The sequence below is a fragment of the Oncorhynchus kisutch genome, linkage group LG25 (genome assembly GCF_002021735.2).
Source record: "Oncorhynchus kisutch isolate 150728-3 linkage group LG25, Okis_V2, whole genome shotgun sequence".
Classification (NCBI taxonomy): domain Eukaryota; kingdom Metazoa; phylum Chordata; class Actinopteri; order Salmoniformes; family Salmonidae; genus Oncorhynchus; species Oncorhynchus kisutch.
The window spans coordinates 14352443-14374560 of NC_034198.2; the positions used below are offsets into that span (position 1 = coordinate 14352443).

The window sequence follows — 22118 nt, forward strand, 5'->3', positions numbered from 1 at the left end:
AAAAGTGACTCCAAAATGACACAATACATTATTAATTATGATTCATTTTTATTGGGAACAAAATAATCTGAAACAATTAAAACAAACTGTAAATGCATCCAACAAGTTTGTAGTCACAAACTTGATGTAGTCATTACTTGCTAAGACTATGGTACCAAACACTAAACTTTCTACTTTAATAATAAAGAGGAGTGGGAGGCCAGGGGCACAACTGAGCAAAAGGACAAGTATCTGGAAACCGAAACAGACGCCTCACAAGTCCTCAACTAGTACCCGCAAAACACCAGTCTCAACGTCAACAGTGAAGAAGCGACTCCGGGATGCTGGCCTTCTAGGCAGAGTTGCAAAGAAAAAGCCATATCCGAGACTGGCCAATAAAAACAAAAGATTAAGATGGGCAAAAGAACAAAGACACTGGACTGAGGAACTCTGCCTAGAAGGCCAGCATCCCGGAGTCGCCTCTTCCCTGTTGATGTTGAGAATAATGTTTTGCCGGTACTATTTAATGAAGCTGCCAGTTGAGGACTTGTGAGGCGTCTGTTTCTGAATCTAGACACACTAATGTACTTGTCCTCTTGCTCAGATGTGCACTGTGGCCTCCCACTCCTCTTTCTATTCTGGTTAGAGCCAGTTTGCGCTGTTCTGTGAAGGGAGTAGTACACGGCGTTGTACGAGATCTTCAGTTTCTTGGCAATTTCTCGCATGGAATAGCCTTCATTTCTCAGAACAAGAACAGACTGACAAGTTTCAGAAAAAAAGTTATTTGTTTCTGGCCACTTTGAGCCTGTAATCAAACCCAGAAATACTGATGCTCCAGATACTCAACGTGTCTAAAGAAGGCCAGTTTTATTGCTTCTTTAATCAGGACAACAGTTTCCAGCTGTGCTAACATGATTCCAGAAGAGTTTTCTAATGATCAATTAGCCTTTTAAAATGATACATTTGTATTAGCTAACACAACGTGCAATTGGAACACAGGAGTGATGGTTGCTGATAATGGGCCTCTGTAGATATTCCATAAAAAATCTGCCGTTTCCAGCTACAATCTGCCGTTTCCAGGTACAATTTTTAACAATGTCTACACTGTACTTCTGATCAATTTGATGTTATTTTAAAAGACAAAAAATGTGCTTTTCTTTCAAAAACAAGGACATTTCTAAGTGACTCCAAACTTTTGAATGGTTGTGAGTGTGTGTGTGTGTGTGTATGTAAATGTGTGTATGTATGTATGTATGTATGTATGTATGTATGTATATATATATATATATTATTCTAATGATCTCCGCCCCAAACAAGACCACATTTGGTCAGTCCGGACCAAATCTGAACTAATCATAGATGTCTACCAGAACATCCCATTGCAATTCCTTTTGCACAGTTTCAGTGTAAGAGATACAATATCTGCATAAAACAAAAACATGTGGAAACATTAGGTTAGGAAGTAGAGTATTGTAAAAAAAATACATGTATTTTTTAAATATATATCTGTTAATCCCTTCAGAGTACAGAACATTACTTTCTATTACACCACTTTATTTGTCAAAGCTCAGTCAAAGGAGAAAGATTTCTTATGTGGAGTCAGTCATTTTGTGTCTCCCAGCTGGCTTTGCATTTTGATACAATCTAAGGCCTATGTAATCCACTGTCAAGATAGACGGTTTGTTTTAGCCAAACGAATAGGTTCTCTCCCTCTCGCCAATATTGTGTGTGTGTGTGGGGGTGGGTGGTAGGGGGATATTCCCATGGAATGGATTTTTGTGAGGATGTTCATATCTATGAAACAATGTTGTGTTATTTTACCGAATGGTTGCCTGCCTCCTGTTTGGCCTCTAAAAGCTTTATCTCACTAGTGGATCTACGGTCATACTTCTTCCATCACCACTTTTATCCAGTGTTTTGATCACAGCAGCAATGTTATAATTGTTAGGAACTCCATGTGGGCACTGATGTGACATTATTTCAATTACATCTCATGCATGCCTTGGAAACTATATTTCTGAAACTAAAACCCCAATACTTGCCATTAGAACGAGCTACTTCTGACTAATTCCACGATAATGGAATTACGCTAAGACTACTATTTTTCACTTTAAAATGTATGCCAAACAAAAACAAACCATACAAATCTATGCTCATGGACTACTTTTAATGACTTTACACAGAACATTTGACCCAAAAAGTTTTACTGGAAGAAATGTGCAGATGAAAAGTTTGGTAGCAGAATTAAGGTCAAATCTCCATCTTGTTCTCATAGGGGGTGTCAGTTTGATATGACATCTTTAGTTTAAAAAAAATCTAATTTGGTTATTTAACTTCAGTAAGTTAAGTGGATTTACACCCGGTAACAAAATTACATCATGGGTCCCTACACAGAAATGAATAATTATAGATATGTCATTCTCTTAATTTTATTTGTCACATGCGCCAATTACAACAGTTGTAGACTTTACCGTGAAATTCTTACTTATAAGCCCTTCCCATCAATGCATGTATCCTGAATCGGTAGACAAAGGTAGAAATATGCTATATCAATCTTTGCATATGGGTATTATTATACACGCTGGCTATTATTCTAATGATCTCCGCCCCAAACAAGACCACATTTGGTCAGTCTGAACCAATCATAGATGTCTATGTTTCACAAGTTTGGACATCACAGTAGAGCATAGTATAGTTCAGTACAGTACAGAAGAGTAAAGTATAGTTCATTATAGTAGAGTACAATACATTGTAATGTACTCTAGAGTGCTCTACTGTACTGTACTCTACTGCAGTGGTTCCCAACCTTTTTCGGTTAATGTACTACCAAGTACATTTTGCTCTGCCCAGAGTACCCCCTCATGTGCATTTTACCAGTAAGTCTATGGTCTCTTCTCAAGTACCCCCTGTGGATAGGCCAAGTACCCCTGGTTGCGAAACACTGCGCTACGGTGCTTCACTGCACTGTACTGTGCTGTCTGTTTCTCAAGTTTGGACGTCTATGATTGGTTCAGATTTGGTCTGGTCACCAATCATGGACGTTTATGCTTAGGCCAAATCAATACCCCCAACAATCTAAGTCGCTAGACATTAAGGCCGGTCTGAACCAGCCAAGAAAACTATGTCTGTGGACGTTGAAATCAAGGCCATGGTGGACTGACCACATTTCAACATCTATGGACGTCCGACGTCCAATGTTGGTTGGTGCTCAGTGGGTGCGGATGCTGGTTACAGTAAATGGAAAGAGAGTGGGCTCTTCGGGAGGTGTCAGTAAGAGCCGGGAGAGGTATCCCTGGAGAGAGAGAAGAGAAAAGCAGAGAGAGAGAGAGGGGTTGTCCAGACTAGTGTCGTCACGATACCAGAATTTTTACTTTGATACCAGGTTTAGTATTGTGTAACTCGATACCATCATGATACTCTAGGCGACCAGTTTTGATAGCCTTTGGCCGCACCCTCATACTACTCCTTCTCTGTTCCGCGGGTGATGTGGAGGTAAACCCAGTCCCTGCATGTCCCCAGGCACCCTCATTTGTTGACTTCTGTGATCGAAAAAGCCTTGGTTTCATGCATGTCAACATCAGAAGCCTCCTCCCTAAGTTTTACTCACTGCTTTAGCACACTCTGCTAACCCTGATGTCCTTGACGTGTCTGAATCCTGGCTCAGGAAGGCCACCAAAAATTCTGAGATTTCCATACCCAACTATAACATCTTCCGTCAAGATAGAACTGCCAAAGGGGGAGGAGTTGCAGTCTACTGCAGAGATAGCCTGCAAAGTAATGTCATACTTTCCAGGTCCATACCCAAACAGTTCGAACTACTAATTTTGAAAATTACTCTCTCCAGAAATAAGTCTCTCACTGTTGCCGCCTGCTACCGACCCCCCTCAGCTCCCAGCTGTGCCCTGGACACCATTTGTGAATTGATCGCCCCCCATCTAGCTTCAGAGTTTGTTCTGTTAGGTGACCTAAACTGGGATATGCTTAACACCCCGGCAGTCCTACAATCTAAGCTAGATGCCCTCAATCTCACACAAATCATCAAGGAACCCACCAGGTAAAACCCTAACTCTGTAAACAAGGGCACCCTCATAGACGTCATCCTGACCAACTGGCCCTCCAAATACACCTCCGCTGTCTTCAACCAGGATCTCAGCGATCACTGCCTCATTGCCTGTATCCGCTACGGAGCCGCAGTCAAACGACCACCCCTCATCACTGTCAAACGCTCCCTAAAACACTTCTGTGAGCAGGCCTTTCTAATCGACCTGGCCCGGGTATCCTGGAAGGACATTGACCTCATCCCGTCAGTTGAGGATGCCTGGTCATTCTTTAAAAGTAACTTCCTCACCATTTTAGATAAGCATGCTCCATTCAAAAAATGCAGAACTAAGAACAGATACAGCCCTTGGTTCACTCCAGACCTGACTGCCCTCGACCAGCACAAAAACATCCTGTGGCGGACTGCAATAGCATCGAATAGTCCCCGCGATATGCAACTGTTCGCAGTCAGTCAGGAAAGCTAAGGCCAGCTTCTTCAGGCAGAAGTTTGCATCCTGTAGCTCCAACTCCAAAAGGTTCTGGGACACTGTGAAGTAAAGTCCATGGAGAACAAGAGCACCTCCTCCCAGCTGCCCACTGCACTGAGGCTAGGTAACACGGTCACCACCGATAAATCCATGATTATCGAAAACTTCAACAAGCATTTCTCAACGGCTGGCCATGCCTTCCGCCTGGCTACTCCAACCTCGGCCAACAGCTCCGCCCCCCCCCCGCAGATACTCGCCCAAGCCTCTCCAGGTTCTCCTTTACCCAAATCCAGATAGCAGATGTTCTGAAAGAGCTGCAAAACCTGGACCCGTACAAATCAGCTGGGCTTGACAATCTGGACCCTCTATTTCTGAAACTATCCGCCGCCATTGTCGCAACCCCTATTACCAGCCTGTTCAACCTCTCTTTCATATCGTCTGAGTTCCCCAAGGATTGGAAAGCTGCCGCAGTCATCCCCCTCTTCAAAGGGGGAGACACCCTGGACCCAAACTGTTACAGACCTATATCCATCCTGCCCTGCCTATCTAAGGTCTTCGAAAGCCAAGTCAACAAACAGGTCACTGACCATCTCGAATCCCACCGTACCTTCTCCGCTGTGCAATCTGGTTTCCGAGCCGGTCACGGGTGCACCTCAGCCACGCTCAAGGTACTAAACGATATCATAACCGCCATCGATAAAAGACAGTACTGTGCAGCCGTCTTCATCGACCTTGCCAAGGCTTTCGACTCTGTCAATCACCATATTCTTATCGGCAGACTCAGTAGCCTCGTTTTTTTTTCGGATGACTGCCTTGCCTGGTTCACCAATTACTTTGCAGACAGAGTTCAGTGTGTCAAATCGGAGGGCATGCTGTCCGGTCCTCTGGCAGTCTCTGTGGGGGTGCCACAGGGTTCAATTCTCGGGCCGACTCTTTTCTCTGTATATATCAATGATGTTGCTCTTGCTGCGGGCGATTCCCTGATCCACCTCTACGCAGACGACACCATTCTATATACTTCCGGCCCGTCCATGGACACTGCTGCTATCTAACCTCCAAACGAGCTTCAATGCCATACAACACTCCTTCCGTGGCCTCCAAATGCTCTTAAACGCTAGTAAAACCAAATGCATGCTTTTCAACTGTTCGCTGCCTGCACCCGCACGCCTGACCAGCATCACCACCCTGGATGGTTCCGACCTCGAATATGTGGACATCTATAAGTACCTAGGTGTCTGGCTAGACTGTAAACTCTCCTTCCAGACTCATATCAAACATCTCCAATCGAAAATCAAATCAAGAGTCGGCTTTCTATTCCGCAACAAAGCCTCCTTCACTCACGCCGCCAAACTTACCCTAGTAAAACTGACTATCCTACCGATCCTCGACTTTGGCGATGTCATCTACAAAATTGCTTCCAACACTCTACTCAGCAAACTGGATGCAGTTTATCACAGTGCTATCCGTTTTGTCACTAAAGCACCTTATACCACCCACCACTGCGACTTGTGCGCTCTAGTTGGCTGGCCCTCGCTACATATTCGTCGCCAGACCCACTGGCTCCAGGTCATCTACAAGTCCATGCTAGGTAAAGCTCCGCCTTATCTCAGTTCACTGGTCATGATGGCAACACCCATCCGTAGCACGCGCTCCAGCAGGTGTATCTCACTGATCATCCCTAAAGCCAACACCTCATTTGGCCGCCTTTCGTTCCAGTACTCTGCTGCCTGTGACTGGAACGAATTGCAAAAATCGCTGAAGTTGGAGACTTTTATCTCCCTCACCAACTTCAAACATCTGCTATCTGAGCAGCTAACCGATCGCTGCAGCTGTACATAGTCTATTGGTAAATAGCCCACCCATTTTCACCTACCTCATCCCCATACTGTTTTTATTTATTTACTTTTCTGCTCTTTTGCACACCAATATCTCTACCTGTACATGACCATCTGATCATTTATCACTCCAGTGTTAATCTGCAAAATTGTAATTATTCGGCTACCTCCTCATGCCTTTTGCACACAATGTATATAGACTCCCCTTTTTTTTCTTTTTTCTACTGTGTTATTGACTTGTTAATTGTTTACTCCATGTGTAACTCTGTGTTGTCTGTTCACACTGCTATGCTTTATCTTGGCCAGGTCGCAGTTGCAAATGAGAACTTGTTCTCAACTAGCCTACCTGGTTAAATAAAGGTGAAATAAATAAAAATAAATAAAAAATACTCAATACCAAATCGATGCCAAAACGATACCATGGGGGATAAAAGGATACTGTGCCTATTGGCATTTTGTCTGGTGGTAATGGGGCTACCTTGGCAAACATGTCAGAGTGGTCATACCTTCCTGTGTGGTGTCCCGTATACAACAGGAGTTCCCTGATCCTGGTGCAAAAAACACAGATTTTCTCCCTCCCCATATTGACTAATAGCATTTAATTCAATAATTGACAGCACAAGTCAAAGTTGTGTCTAGTAAAATGTTTATGCTGAGTGCCAGGTCTCTCCATTCAGATGCATCCGTATCAAGCCATTCTGTCAGTCTGGACTTCATCACATCATCTTGCAAGTCTCCATGTGCTGACTCCATACATGTTTCTGTGAACACATACACACATAGTCACTGTTTTATAACCAATGGCAGTTAGGATAGGTGATATCTGACACACAAACAGCTAACTATGTTGAAGTTTGAACAAGTCAGACTGAACCTACCTAATTCTATTCTCCCCATCGACGACTGTTGGTGAGCAGGCAAGAGGTGAGGTCTTTGTCAGAGCCCCATTGATGGCATGGCTGCGTAGATCAGATCCTGGCCCCTCATCAAAGACACTGGTCTGTCACACACACACACACACACACACACATGAACGCACAAGCGCGTTATCCCTCCATGGCGCTTATGATTAGCATGGTGGAACCAAGCTGATCGCTGCGTTCACCTTTTTATTTCACTTCAGATATCATGATATGTGAAGTGAAATAGAATGTCGATCAGGCTGGTTCCACCAGGCTACGTTATGTCCTGGACTTTCAATGCATCTAATAAGTAGAAAATAAGCAACGAATAATGTCAGTTTACATAAACGATGTTTCACAATTGGGTTACGAAATGTATCAAAGTAACGAAGTGGGTTACCCTTCTGTATTGGTACATGTAATGAGACTGTGACGAGTGAAGGTTGCTGGCCGGATACTTGCCAACATGAGGCTGACTGTTCCATTCATAGTAATGCTCACGGTGAAGGCATGTCTGCACGATTCTGATGAGCGCCCCCTTGCTGGTCCTCTCTATGCTGCATGTTTGGCTGCAAACGGGACATCTTGAACAACTGCAGCAGGTTATCTTATGAGGTGGTGTTTACTGGAAGGGCCTGTAGTAGGGGTATGTACAGTGTAATAGACAGCAGTGGTCATTTACATTTTGTTTTAAAGAAAGGACAAACATTTCTGCACGTCACAACCAAAATTACTCTATTTGTTGTATCTGCATGGCTGGGGAATTAGCCTACTATTTATCAAGCCAGGTATCTTTAATACAACTTTTCACATAAAACTTTGCTGAACATGTTATGATACCCACCTTCTCCTTGTGGTAGGTCCTGGCATCTGTTCAAGACCAGGGGATCAGTCTGGCACCCAACTGTGCACTTTGTCTAACAGAAAAACAGGGTCAAGGATTGTCATCATCCCTCAATTATAAACATAGCTTTAGAGAACGTAATCTTGTTTGGAAGCTAAATTCTATTCTTTACAGATGTTGACTGACTGGCTCTAGATTGGATTAGATTCAGGCCGGTGACGAAGTTACACTATGCAACATGTTATGGTTACAGCCCTGGGTTGGTTTGAGTTTGTTGCCACTACTTAGTACACTGTTTGTAGTCAGACATGCGTTAGCTCGTACCACCATATCTGCATCCAATATATATTTGCGCCCTAGACATGGGTTGCATCTCGGAGGCTAATGCTAATGTTTCATCTAAATGACACTAACTTAGAGTGGCATGGAAATACGATGACATTGCTAAAGTAGGCAAATAATTAGAAGGAAACAACTTTACCATATTATGATGTCGTCAAATATACTTAAGTGAGATGGCAATGTTGCCATTACTGTTACTAACACAGTTCTAAAATATAGCTAGCAATGCTAATGTTAGCTAGCTAAAATATGGTGGTCCCCCGCTTAGTTAGCTGGCTAAAGTTTCATTTAAAGTCAAGCAATCCAAATCTGAGTTGTATTAAGGTAGGCTAACATTAGCCAGCTGGCTAGGTAGCTAGTTAGGTAGCTAGCTAGCATCAGCTATGCTAGCGATGATAATGATGATCAAAATATACATAACCAGATACATAACTAGCAATCTATGGTCTAGCTACCGGTATACGCACAACCACTGGGGACCAATGAACTCCAACCACTTATTCTGCATGATAGGGTCATTTGGCAGGGCATGCAAACCATAGTTGTTGGTTGTGCATCGTGTTGGAAGCATGCATTGCATGGTCAATCGGTATATGGCTTTTCAATCTCAAATAGCCATGATCCTTTGAACGCTTTGGTTGGGGGCGATGAAACAATGGAGTAGTGAGGAGTAGTGATCGTTCGCGAACGAGTTGTAGGTGAACGTTGGGAGCCGGCTCACATATCAGAAGAGCTAAATCTATTTATTAAAATATACAAAAGTATTAAGATATGAAAAATCTAAAGATTTAAATGAATAGAATTAACTATTTCAAAGAACGAAAAAATAAATAAAATAATATAGGCCTAAATTCTCAAGCACACACGCATTCTTTCTGACTATCTGCTCCGACTAACAGCCTCACCTGTTGTTCCTGTCAATCAGACACGCAGTGTCAACCAATGAACCAAAGATGCGTCGAGCCAACTCACTCACAGTCACACCAGAGAGAAGCAAATGTAACCGCAGGACATGTGACAGAGTTGATGGAAACCCTATGTTCATCAATGGACAGAAAGTTCTACAGAATGGAATATAATCACATGCTATCAGAAACTGCTGCACTTGACCCCAGGTTTAAGAAGTTAGCCTTCAGTGATGCCAGAGCGATTGATGAGGCTTTTCAAAGAATAACCTCAGCAGCAGGGAGGGACAGACCCAGCAGTTAGCTGGCTCAGGCACCAGGGCAACAAGAAGAAGAGGGATCAAATGGAGCAGAAGCACCAGCAGTAGTGTCACAAACATCTGCTGTTTGGATGCTGTTTGACGAGAGAGCAACTGGGGATGTAACACGAAGGAATCCCTCAGCAGATGCCATAATGGAGGTCCGATCCTGCAGATCCTCTGAGCTGGTGGAAGAACAAGGCCTCTGTCTACCCACGACTTACTAAAGTCACGATCGAGAGACTCTACATAGTGGCCACATCCGTTCCCTCTGAGAGGGTCTTCTCGAAAACGGGACAAATAATTACTGAGAGAAGAAATCGCATCAGCCCCTCAAGTGAGGCAGCTTGCATTTCTGAATGCAAATCTCTCATAAAAGCAAAATATGGTCAGCATTGCTGTGTACTGCTGGTTATAACATGGCAATAAAGAAGACAGAGAAAAGAAGGACCAGTTTCATGTTTTAAGTGAGATGCTGCAGTTTTGCACATTGTGATTTATTTTTCTTTGATATGCTGTTCAGATGGTATTCGTTTTGAACGGTTAGATTTATATATGCACTTTGTTTACATACATTAAAAAGTTCAACTTTAAATGCAAATGTTTAATAGCATTCTTTTTCATAACAAACCAATGCATTTTTAAATACGTTGTGGTTAAGGTAGAGTATGATTTCATTGAATAATTGAATTAGAATTGATTTAACACCAATCATAGTCAAACTATCGCAAACTGTTTGACTTGAAAAAATACAAAATCATTTTTTAAAGAGCCATTTGGGAGCTAAAAGAGCTGGCTCACTGAAAAGAGCTGGAATACCCATCACTACAATGGAGCACCATTCAATGAAGGGAAGCGAAGTGGGCAGAGGGGTGATTTGCACGTGGTCTTTGGCAAAAGTGGGCATGATTTGTTAACATAATTGTAATCCAAACCCAACCTTCATTTACTTGTTGTGATGTACTCAGGTTCAAAACTCTGTTTTAGAGGAGACTGACTTTATGACCAAAATTATCTTATTTACAATTTTTGCAGTTCATTTTGACACTAGAATAAATGTTTCTGACTCCTATTAATGCCACACAGGACTTTTCAAGGGGATTAGTTGGTTTTTAGGGCAGTCACTTTTTAATGAATCAATTTGACTTTGGTAAAAACAATCTAACTACATAACAACATAATGTTAATCATTTATTTAAATGGAAAATCTATTTAGAAACTAGGTTACTCAATATGTAACCTAGGCCTATTCACAATACAGGTGGATGCATCTTCAATAGGAGTGTGTGCGTGCATTGAGTTATTGAGCTTGTTTTGGCTGATTTCACAGGGCTACAGATGACAGACAAATCCCTTCCATTTGGGACTTATTTTACGGATCAACAACATTTGCATAGAAGTGGCTTATTTTTATAAAGGTGCGTGCTTTAACCAGTGATGACGTTATTCACAAGGCAAGAGGGGGGCAGCCCATTGGAGCCCTATTCACACACACAGTCCGTTCACTGAGGTAATAGATCATCTTTGTGAGAGGGGTAATAGAAAGACTGTTTTGTTGGCAGCTTTGAAATCAGCATATTTTGCGCTATGGTTTGCATGTTACCACAAACAAAGTACTAGACTAGTGAATTGATGTAAGCTTCAGCTGTAGTAAACTAAAGCTAATGCTCTAACCGGGGCGGCAGGTAGCCTAGTGGTAAGAGCGTTGGGCCAGTAACCGAAAGGTTGCTAGATCAAATCCCTAAACTGACAAGGTAAAAATATGTTGTTCTGCTCCTGAACAAGGCAGTAACCTTGTTAACCCACTGTTCCTAGGCCATCATTATAATAACATAACCCACTGTTCCTAGGCCATCATTATAATGTCACATTCGTCAAAAGGAGCGGACCAAGTTCCACATACTTTATTAAAAAGTGAAACTTCACAAAAACGACGAACGTGACAGAGAAATAAGAATTTGTTCTTAACTGACTTGCTTAGTTAAACAAAGGTCAATAATTGTTTTAAACTAGCAAGGAAAGGTAGCCTAACAAAGCTGGAAGCTACCAGTATCCTCTTGCATTGTAAAGTTTTTTTAAATCATTCATGGACAGTGTTTTGTAAACGGTAATTAACAGTAAAAAAAAAAAATCTACATGCCGTGTTGCATTATTCAAGTGTGTTAACTTGTGTGCAGCATGATGCAGCCCAGACTCCCAGTGCAGGCTGAGTGGAGCAGGCACGCTGCACTCGCGCTATAAGGGGGACATCGGCTGCACTGATAGACAGACTTGATTTGTAAGACACATTTTACAGAAGTACCAAAATAAACAAAAATTCCAGTACCGAACCTTGTTTTATGTTCTAGTATCGAAAAAGTACAGACGTTTTGGTATACCGTGCAACACTAGGGCAGACTGTTTTCACACTCACCTTGACTACCAGACAACGGAAAGAGAAAGAAAATAGTTATGTGCTGAACATAACAGTATGCCAGTGGGAGGTCCTTTGTTGCTGCTATGTTTTCCCATTGTAGCCAATTCAATTGCAGTAATTCCTTTTACCAATTTTTATTTATGTTTTTTTTGTATTTCTGTTACCGATTTGGTTAATAATGAATAAACTAAATTGGTAGGTCTACCTTTTCTTTTTACTTCTGTGAACTTTCATTGTCCTCCCTCATGAAGGGATTAGAACAATATTTCTTTACAGAACTTTACAGAACTTTACAGAACTTCTCCAAAACTAAATGTAAGTGTTGATATTGGTTGGCAGGCATCTTTACTTCAACATTATTATGTTTTGATGTATTTCTAATACCTTTTAAGACTGTTTATGGGAAATGTTTTCTAAGAGCCCGTTTCCATCCGTTTAACCAGAGATCAAAGCCGTAATTTATGCCTAATTTCTAAGATGTAAAACGGTTCAAATGTTTCCTCAAAATATAGGCTCTTAGCTTTCCTTTGACACCCAGTTTGATTTGCTCTTATGAACCTCACATGTTGCTGGTCATGCGTCCTTTTACATGGAAATGTCCTGCTTCAGTCTGGAGAAACATGCTATCCATTGTGGAAACACTTTTCTGTCCGAGCTCCTAAATGAAACTGCGGTTGGACGGCATGGTACAGGGGGGGCATTGAGGACAAGAGTTTGATTCCTGCACCCGCCGTCCGAGGGTCCTATAAAGTCTGTAGTAATGCTGTCTATCCATCTGGCTGTGCTCCTAAAGGAGCATGCTTTATCCTTTTATGGGAACCGCAAAGTTTACCTCTGGGCTCTGACAGGGACACGCTTTCTGAAGCAAAGGAAATGAAAAGCGAAACGAAGACACACAAACTGGAATCTATTGACTTTCAGTTCAAATATTACATGTGACACCAGTTACCATAGTCCTGTAATTTTAATTTAACTAGGCAAGGCAGTTAAGAACAAATTCTTATTTACAATGATGGCCAAACCTGGACGACGCTGGGCCAATTGTGCTCCGCCCTATGCAACTCCCAATCACAGCCGGACATGATACAGCCTGGAATCGAACCAGGGACTGTAGTGACACCTCTTGCACGGAGATGCAGTGCCTTAGACCACTGGACCACTCCGAAGCCCTGTAATGTCCATCCAGGTTTGTCTAAGTTATGTTATTTAAAAGACTCCAACCAAAGCCCCTCTTGTCTCCATCTGGCAATATATCGCATCAGTATTCCCCTGAAAAGCATGCCAGGACACCCTATTAATGCAGAATATCAAAGGCTCTGATTAATTTGAAGCAGCCTTATGAGTGGTATTTCTGTCCCTTCTCCCCAAACCCTCTTCAAAAGGACAGGCTGGCAGGCCACCAAGGGGGGTCGGTCCTCTGACACTAGCGACCACCTGGAGTTCAATACCTCCAAAGGAACTAATGGTTTCGCTCTCTCCTTTTATGCTTTTTCTCAGAATAATTTTTTGACTTGTTGGAGATGAGTCATTGTAGTTGAAAGAAGTATACTCCATGGATTTGCTGGGTCTATTTGGTTTCTTAAAGAAACATTAGACTTTTCTATCCGCTGATTTGTTCATTAAAGAAAGTTGTTGTAGAGACTTTGAATTTTGACATTCCTTGATGATTTGAGGAAGGATATACCGTGGGGTCCAGAATGATTGGATCCCTTGATAAAGATAAGGAAAAAAGACAAAAATAAATGAATAATACAATTGCTGAGCTTATATTTATATTGTATGCAACATTATTTTATACTAATATAGATTTAGTTTAACAAGTAATAAAATATTATCTCAAAAAGATGGGGGTGTATCTCCTATTTTCAATAATCCGTCACTTTCTCCTTGCGAGGATAACGACACTGAGCCTTTTTCTAAAATGTTTTATGATATTGGAGAACACATTGGAAGGGTTCTTAGACCATTCCACCATACAGAATCTTTCCAGATCCTTGATGTCCTTGGTCTGTGCTTATGGACTGCCCTCTTCCATTCAAACCCCAGCTTTTCAATGGGGTTCAAGTCTGGAGACAGAGATGGCTGATTTTGCTGGCAATTAACCATTTCTTTCCTGGCAAAGGCAACCAGGTTTTTGTCTAAAATGTCCTTGTACTTGCTTCATGATGCCATTGACCATGGCATACCACATCTGGGGGGGGGGGCTTTTGTGGGCCCCCTCAAGGTCGGGTCCCTTCCCCAGATAGCATATGAACACATCACCGAATGCATCCCCCGGGGCAAAATTAGTTCAACACCCTGTCACAAGCCATGGTGAAAATGTTTAGAATTACCAGAAATTAGCTTTCAAAATCGATAATTCTCTCAGCCTCATTACAAAATGTGTAAAATGGCATGAGGATAACTATATAACTGCATATGTTTCTCTCTGCCCCATGGCAATATGTGTAGAATTGCATGGATTTTTGCTTTAAAATGGCAGCATTTTCTCTCAGCCCCATGGTAAAATGTGTAGAATAGCATGAGATAGCTTACACGTTTATTGTCATGACTCTTGTCCTGGAGACAGAACTAAGCGGTTTCCGCTAGATAGGCCAGCTGCAAAGTCAAAATTGGCTATATCGTAAAAATTAATTTAAGGTTAGGGTTAGGCATTAGGATTAGCAGTGTGGTTAGAGTTAAAATAACGATTGTATTACTTTGTGGCTGTGCGAGCTAGTGACCACTGCAGAGCTGCCTACAGTACACAAGTCAATGCAATTAATGCCAACCTGCATTTCAGAGCCAGATTTGACAGGTACAGAGCTAGGTGGATTTTGGTTGATGTATCCACCACCCACCTCCACTTCTAGCTAAAATCTACGCATGTGAATGTATACAGTAGGCTACAGCAGAATCATAGAATTTAAAAATAACACATTTAAACTCTGTGCCCTGAATGTCCTATCTGACTGACACTGTGCTGTGTGTCTCTCTCGTCTGGGCTTCGTAGAAAAACAAAGCTATCAAAAGTGAATAGGATTTCAGAACCGGCTATGAACTTGTTATATCATTGTTAGGACAGACTGAGTACAAGGGGGCTTATTTTGAATCACAATACCCATGTTCAAGTGGTGCCAGTGGCACAGTGCTAATGCCTTGTATCTGAGTGTCATCTCTCAGCTCTCTGTACCTCCGAAGGGCAACAGCACCAATCTACCAGCTCCGCTAGGATTAGCTGGAAACGATGCCCTATCGCGAACCATCCTCCCACATGAGACAACATAATATAATTTCCAATCCCAAAGAATAAGGCCATATGATTTTTAAAGTGCCCACTCTCTCTATGATCAGCACAATATGATGCATATGGTATAGTGAAGCCAAAGTACTTCTGAAGCTGTTTTTTTACAGCAAATTGTTGGATGAGGCACTTCTGGGTAGTCATAACAAGGCTTCTGAAGTAAAAATGCAAGGTAGTAGAAAGGCCTTATAATCCAGCTTCCCAGCCTAAAAAGGAGGGCTGGTGTGACAGATAACAACTGATTCTATTCACAGGCCGTAAGGTGGGGAGAAACAGTATGGTGATTTTTGCCTCAAATTACTGGTTATGCAGCACTTCTCTCCAATCTGGCCTTTAAGTGCCTTTTCTTTTCCAAACCGTTGACTGGATGCTCACATAGCGTTATTTATTGATTGAAGTTTGTGGGCCTTTTTTTTCTCAAATGGAAATATAGAAAACGCTTCAACACGCGAAAGCAGTCTGTCAAAACAGAACAGACGTTGAGCCACTCATTCTTGACGAGATTAGTTCATGTGAACGGTTCCATTTGCTAATCGTTCTCAATTCAGTGACTCCCCCCCCCCCCCCCCCCCCCACACACACACACACTTCATTCTAGCTTCAGGGACAGAACGTTAAACACATCTCTCTCCATTCAATTCACAGGTCCAAGGACCTAATCAAGGAGGCCATTCTTGACAACGACTTCATGAAGAACCTCGAGCTTTCTCAGATCCAGGAGATCGTTGACTCCATGTACCCAGTAGAATATGGCAAAGACAGCTGCATTATCAAAGAAGGAGATGTGGGCTCCTTGGTGTACGTGATGGAAGGTAAGGCATTTGTGCAAATGTCATGTTAACCTCCCATGTTGAAGACAACTCGAGCATGTAGAGTTGGAGTACTCTCACATCTCGCAGAGGAAACCTTTTTGTGTGCTCATGACTTCACTCGCTTAACAATAGACGTGACCCCTTGTTCTGTAGTTCTGCACTTTCCCCCTATGTATCGACCCTCTGTTGTACCTGATGTCTAGTTAAAGAAAGAGCGGAATTAACCCAACAGGAAAGCCATGTGGTGTGTCTACTGTGGGATCTTCATGGTTAAGACCCTTCTGTTCTCATCCCTGTCATTCATCACCGGTTTAGTTAGGAGCAGATCTGGAAACAGTGATCGCCCTGCTTGACCCATAGATGCATTTCCAGGAACGTGAATAAATTTTCCTCTGCTGGGCTGTTGTCCACAACTTTGACTCCCTATGAGAAATAAGACATTCATGAAGGAATGGAGTGAATCCGTTGATGCCAGATGGAATAGAGTAGCATTTTCCACGATTGATGTCAGCTGTTCCTGTCCTGTTTGTTGCAACACAGTCTCATAACCACTCTGAAATGTGATGTTATCTTATGTGGTGCTAGTTCCGCAGAACCAGAACAAAACATGGAGAATGGAGAGGGATTTGTGAAGTGTGTTATTGAAAGCTTTTTTTTCGTGTCCATGTCTATGTTTAGCCAAATGTCTAAACTGAACTGAAACAGTTATTAAGAGCAACTTCCGTTTGCACTTCTGGTCAATGTTGACTTTAGCCACAAGCAGTGTGTGTGTTTTTGTTCCAAATTGCTTTTGTCCCAATATTAAAGGGTTCAGTAGTTATAGAACATTGTCAGGAACTTGACTGAAAGATCCTGTTCTCAGAGGACCTGGGTCATTTTTTTTGGCAGGACATGCTGTCACTGTCTTGCCGTTGAAAACAAGACTTAAAAAGCCTGTTTACACCAGTTTCTTCCCAGCTCCTTGTCATTTCCTTGTAGCCTAATTTGATACCACAAGGAGCACTCCACTTTTATTTTAATCTGATAACATGCTTTATGTACTTGACAGAAATGACTGAAAATTCATCTCCAGGTCTACTGAATGCCATGAGTGGTTCTGTGTCACTCTGTTACTGTGGCTCTGTATTCTACTGTGCTGTCGGGTGGTTCAGAGTGGTCCCGAGGAAGATGCTCAAGCTGATTTCAGTCTTGGCTTGAGCTGTCATTGAGCCACACTCTGCCATTGATTATGAGTAAGCAAGACAAATTCCCTAATCTGAGCACAGGTGCCCACCACGGCCGAGCGAGAGATTAGCACGTAGGGATGCTGCCTCGATGTGGTTCAAGGTGTCCTCGTCGATGGAGCCATGAAGGATCTGGTAATGGGAGGAACATTTTATTCTTAGAGAAGTTATTCTCCCGTCTGATGGCATCCACCTTGAATGTGCCCCTTACCTCTACTCTATTCTGAATGTACACAATGGTGAAGTCTGAGGACAAGTTCGCTGACAAAAGTGAATTTCTTAAAAGTTAAATTAAAATGATAAAAAAACAAATTTGTAGGAATATTGCATTCGTGTGAGGGTTCGGTGTAGGCGTTGACTTGTTGAGAGTGTCTTGCTGTGTTACAGACTGGTTCATTTACTACTGATGGACTTACTTGTTTCCCACCAGGCGGTCTCTCTCTGCATGAGATGTGTTTTGTATCGACAGGCTCCGTACAGAAGACCCACTTCACTGTGAGATACCTTCTGGCAACATACTGTATTTATAGTTTGTAAGGGCCTATATAAGTTGAATACACATTAAGTAATAACTATAATCATCCACAAGAAGAGCTTTTCTAGTTTGTGCATTTTTACTTTTCTTGTCTGGTTGTTTATGAGTCAATTGCAACCATCAAAAGCCAACAGATTATCGCCAGCTGATTTCTCATTAAACCATCAATACATGATTAAATCACAGGCACAGCTGATCTCAATTGCAACAAACATTAGCCAGCAATTTACCACTCCCTTACGCGGATGTCGAGGTTATCTTTTTGTCTTGATTGCAGCCAACCAGGGGTTGGAACAGAAATCATTTTCCAATCGTTTCGTTTTTTTGTTGTTGTCCCGTTTCACTGTTCCGACCAGCAAAAGGTTCTGAACCGGTTTGAACCCCCAAAAAGTACTGGTTTATATAGTTCTTTCTGTTCCTTCTTAAACCTCTGAAATCCATTTTTTCCCTTCATTTAGCTCAACATTAAATTACTACACCAATCAATGTGAATAGAGCAGCTCGCTATGGAGAAAGCGATTTAATCTGTAAGAAAGTCATTAAGAACAAATTCAATTTTGTCGTAACAACATGGTTTAATCATAATGCCAGCCACAGTGTAGGGAGCGAGATGCAACTGAACTTTTGCGGGTGATAAGATAGCGGGAGAAGATGGAGGACACTTGGCTTTTAGCACTGGGCAGCTTGTTATGACATGCATTATCTGAATTGGACCCACTGAATTATATTTAGAAAGAGCGACTTGTGAAACGTGATAACTGTAATATCCTAACTAGCATTGAAAAAGTGAATCCATTCTTTTAAACATCTCTCCCTAATTTCTGAATCATGCTTGTAACTTCATCAGTAAGCTACAGTAACCTATGCTTCAGAGGGGAGGGGCAGGTAGCCTAAACACTCACACACACACACACACACACACTGGATAAGATTTCCAGCTGTCAGGCAGACACTGGAATAGGTTTCTGAGTGACAAGAGTGAGGGCTTTGTATATGCACTTTGTTAGGATTTTGTGGGACTGGAAAAAAATATGCCTGTAATGTAAAATAACATTATTATCCGGTTCCTATGTCTTAAAATAACGGTTCTGTCCCAGAACAGTATAGATCACTTAGTTTCCGGTTCTGTTCTTCAAATATTGTTTTCTGTTCTGTTCCCTGAACCGGTTCCAACCATTACAGCCAACATTTTTCAAGACTATTTCGCCCTCTGGTTGGTATTATCATCGGAACAACTTAGTCTGCTCATAAAGGAGGACTATCTATTTATCTATTTGACAATCGTTCCGTACAACTGAAACAAAGTATTTCCTCGTTTTCTGTGGCAATTACCAGACAAAACTCATTTAGATTGTGTGTGTGTGTGTGTGTGTGTGTGTGTGTGTGTTTAGGCTACCTGCCCCTCCTTATTATTTTCTTCGGTTCCAATTGATGTAGTCCATTAAATACAACTGTCTTTAAAATAAAATGGTCTGAGATGTTTTTTCTCCCCAAATTTGTGGTATCCAATTGGTAGTTACAGTCTTGTCTCATCGCTGCAACTCCCGTATGGACTCAAGAGAGGCAAAGGTTGAGAGCTGTGCGACCCCCAAAACACAATCCAACCAAGCTGCACTGCTTCTTGACACAATGCCCACTTAACCCAGAAGCCAGCCACACCAATGTGTCGGAGGAAACACCTGGCGACCATGTCAGCGTGCGCTGCGCCCTGTCCGCCACAGGAGTCGCTAGTGCTCGATGGGACAAGGACATCCCTGCTGGCCAAACCCTCCCCTAACCCGGGCAACACAGGGCCAATTGTGCGTCGCCCCATGGGTCTCCCAGTCACGGCCAGCTGCGACAGTGCCTGGACTCGAACCCAGAATGCTTGTGGCACAGCTAGCACTGCAGTGCCTTAGACCACTGTGCCACCCGGGAGGCCTGGAGATTACATATTAAGTCTAGGTGACTAAAAACAAGCATAATAAACTAGCAATGAGAGCATGTCGAATATTTACCAAATAAACAAAAGTTTAAAAAAAGTTATACTTTTTAAAATAAAAAGTAGCACAATAACATAACAATAGCGAGGCTATATACAGGGGGTACCGGTACCGAGTCAGTGTGCGGGGGGGTACAGGTTAGTCGAGGTAAGTTGTACATGTAGGTAGGGGTGACGTGATGATAATAAAGATAATAAACAGCGGTGTACAAAACAAATGGAGTGTGGTCAATGTAATAGGGGCCATTTGATTAATTGTTCAGCAGACTTATGGCTTGGGAGTAGAAGCTGTTAAGGACCCTTTGAGATAATATAGGTTTAGTGACAACACTAGAAAGTCATTTTCTGTATCTCCTCTCACACAGCACAGTCACCAACCTAACATGATCTCATTGACATCTGCATAATGTCAAAACCCTAATTCGCTTTCCATCATTTATTGAACTCATTAATGAGGTTAATGTTGTATAACTCATTGTGTGGGGATTGAAGGGTCTCTCTGGAATACTCAACCTATCACATACATCCTTGATTAATGATGTATTTACCATGGACACACACCACCTCTGACATCTTCCTAGAGATGACAAGGGTCATGGTTTAACGCATGCAGTCTCTTCATTAGACTCTATGGAGCAGAGAACAAGATTCAGCATCACTGCTGCTGTCAATTAATAATGACCTTGTCGCTATTGCTGAACGTTAATGGGAAGAAATACCCTGGCTAATGTGCCTGCTCTCCCAACAACTGCTATCTGGCTCTGGACACAAATAAATAACCAGGCAGAATTGAGAAACCCATTGATATTCTAACACAGCACAGATAGCTAAGTACGTGATGGCTTCACTGAGGAGCGAAATGTGAATAGAGAGAATTTATGTGTGTGAGTGTTTGACACTTTTGGGCAGGGATAAACATTTCCCAGTCTTTTCCAACATTTCCCAGTCTTCTCCATCACCCCGTTAAACCCACAGATGGACTCCAAATATAATGTGAGATGTAAACGGGAAGAGAAAATGACCCGAATGAGATTCTGATGATGACAGAGCGCTATACTGTACTTGGGTGTTTTTTTAAAAAGAGGATACGACCGTGAAAAACTCATCAATTCTGTTTTTGAAATGGGCACAGATGGAAATTGGCTCCGTCAGCCAACAAGTTAGACTTTACAGTCATAAACCAAAATGCACCCAAGCTGTCTCAACATGGATTTGGTTGCATAGCAACCTGCTAGATTCTCACCCTTTGGCAACCCACATGAAATACTATACTACATACTGTAGTATCCCTTAATTATGAGTAGTACTTACTATAGAATGTTGTCGTATACTGTACAATACTCTAGTAAATACTACAGTAATATACGCTAAAACAATACAGTCCGCAAAAACATTACCATTTTTAAATGATAGAAATGACTATATTTTTCAATACTACAGCCTGCGAAAACACTACAGTAAATCCTACAGCGTAGTACAGTCCACAGAAAAACGACAGTGTACTACAATCCACAAAACACTACATGAATTACTGTAGTATATGATACCATTTCCTTTTAGTATAGCATTTTTACTATAGTTCTGTAAATACTACAGTATGCACTACAGTAAATACTATAGTGAATACAACAGTAAAGTCTGCAAAAACACTACAGTGCGTATGTTGTTTATATACATCTACATTAATATACAAGATTCCAGGTCTCAGACCTGGGATTTCGTGCTATAGATCCAATGATCTGAGAGGGTTTGAGGTAAACAACTAAGGCTAATGCAATGAATGAATATATTGTATGGGCAACTGACAAATGTAACATTTATATAACTAGGCAAGTCAGTTAAGAACAAATTCTTATTTACAATGACAGCCTACGCCGGCCAAACCGAGATGACGCTGGGCCATTGTGCGCTGCCCTATGGGACTCCCAATCACGGGTTTTGAAGAGTGAAAAAGTTAATGAATTAACATTGGGAAAAAAATGTGTTGTCTTTGAGTTTGACTGTTTAAAAGTGAAATAATGTGTTTAATTTAAGATCCCCATGTAAAGTCCTGTAAATGCCATGTGGTGTGACCACTATAATTTTCTATATTTATTATTTCTGTAAACGTCTCACAAAATATGTCATATTATAATTTAGAAACTATTTCAGAATAAATGCTAATTAATGATATATTGCAAGCAGCCATATTGTGATTCTCACTTGGCAACACTCCGTTTTGGGAACTGTCTATATA

General features: G+C 41.8%; 1 protein-coding gene and 1 long non-coding RNA gene across 7 annotated transcripts in view; one reads left to right on the forward strand and one right to left on the reverse strand.

Moving 5' to 3' along the window:
• Positions 1-22118, forward strand: part of prkg1b (protein kinase cGMP-dependent 1b) — a 164515-nt gene that overhangs the window by 18249 nt on the left and 124148 nt on the right. For all 6 annotated transcript variants that reach the window (XM_031804930.1, XM_020460655.2, XM_031804929.1 and 3 more), the window contains exon 2: positions 15977-16143. In XM_031804930.1, the coding sequence (XP_031660790.1) occupies positions 15977-16143 (167 nt within the window). The remainder of the gene's footprint in view (positions 1-15976; positions 16144-22118) is intronic.
• On the reverse strand, positions 6925-8167 carry LOC109870243 (uncharacterized). Its single transcript, XR_002252114.2, has 4 exons — positions 8087-8167; positions 7744-7877; positions 7219-7340; positions 6925-7101 (listed from the first exon to the last, which is right to left on the reverse strand). It is a non-coding gene; the product is annotated as an uncharacterized LOC109870243 (long non-coding RNA).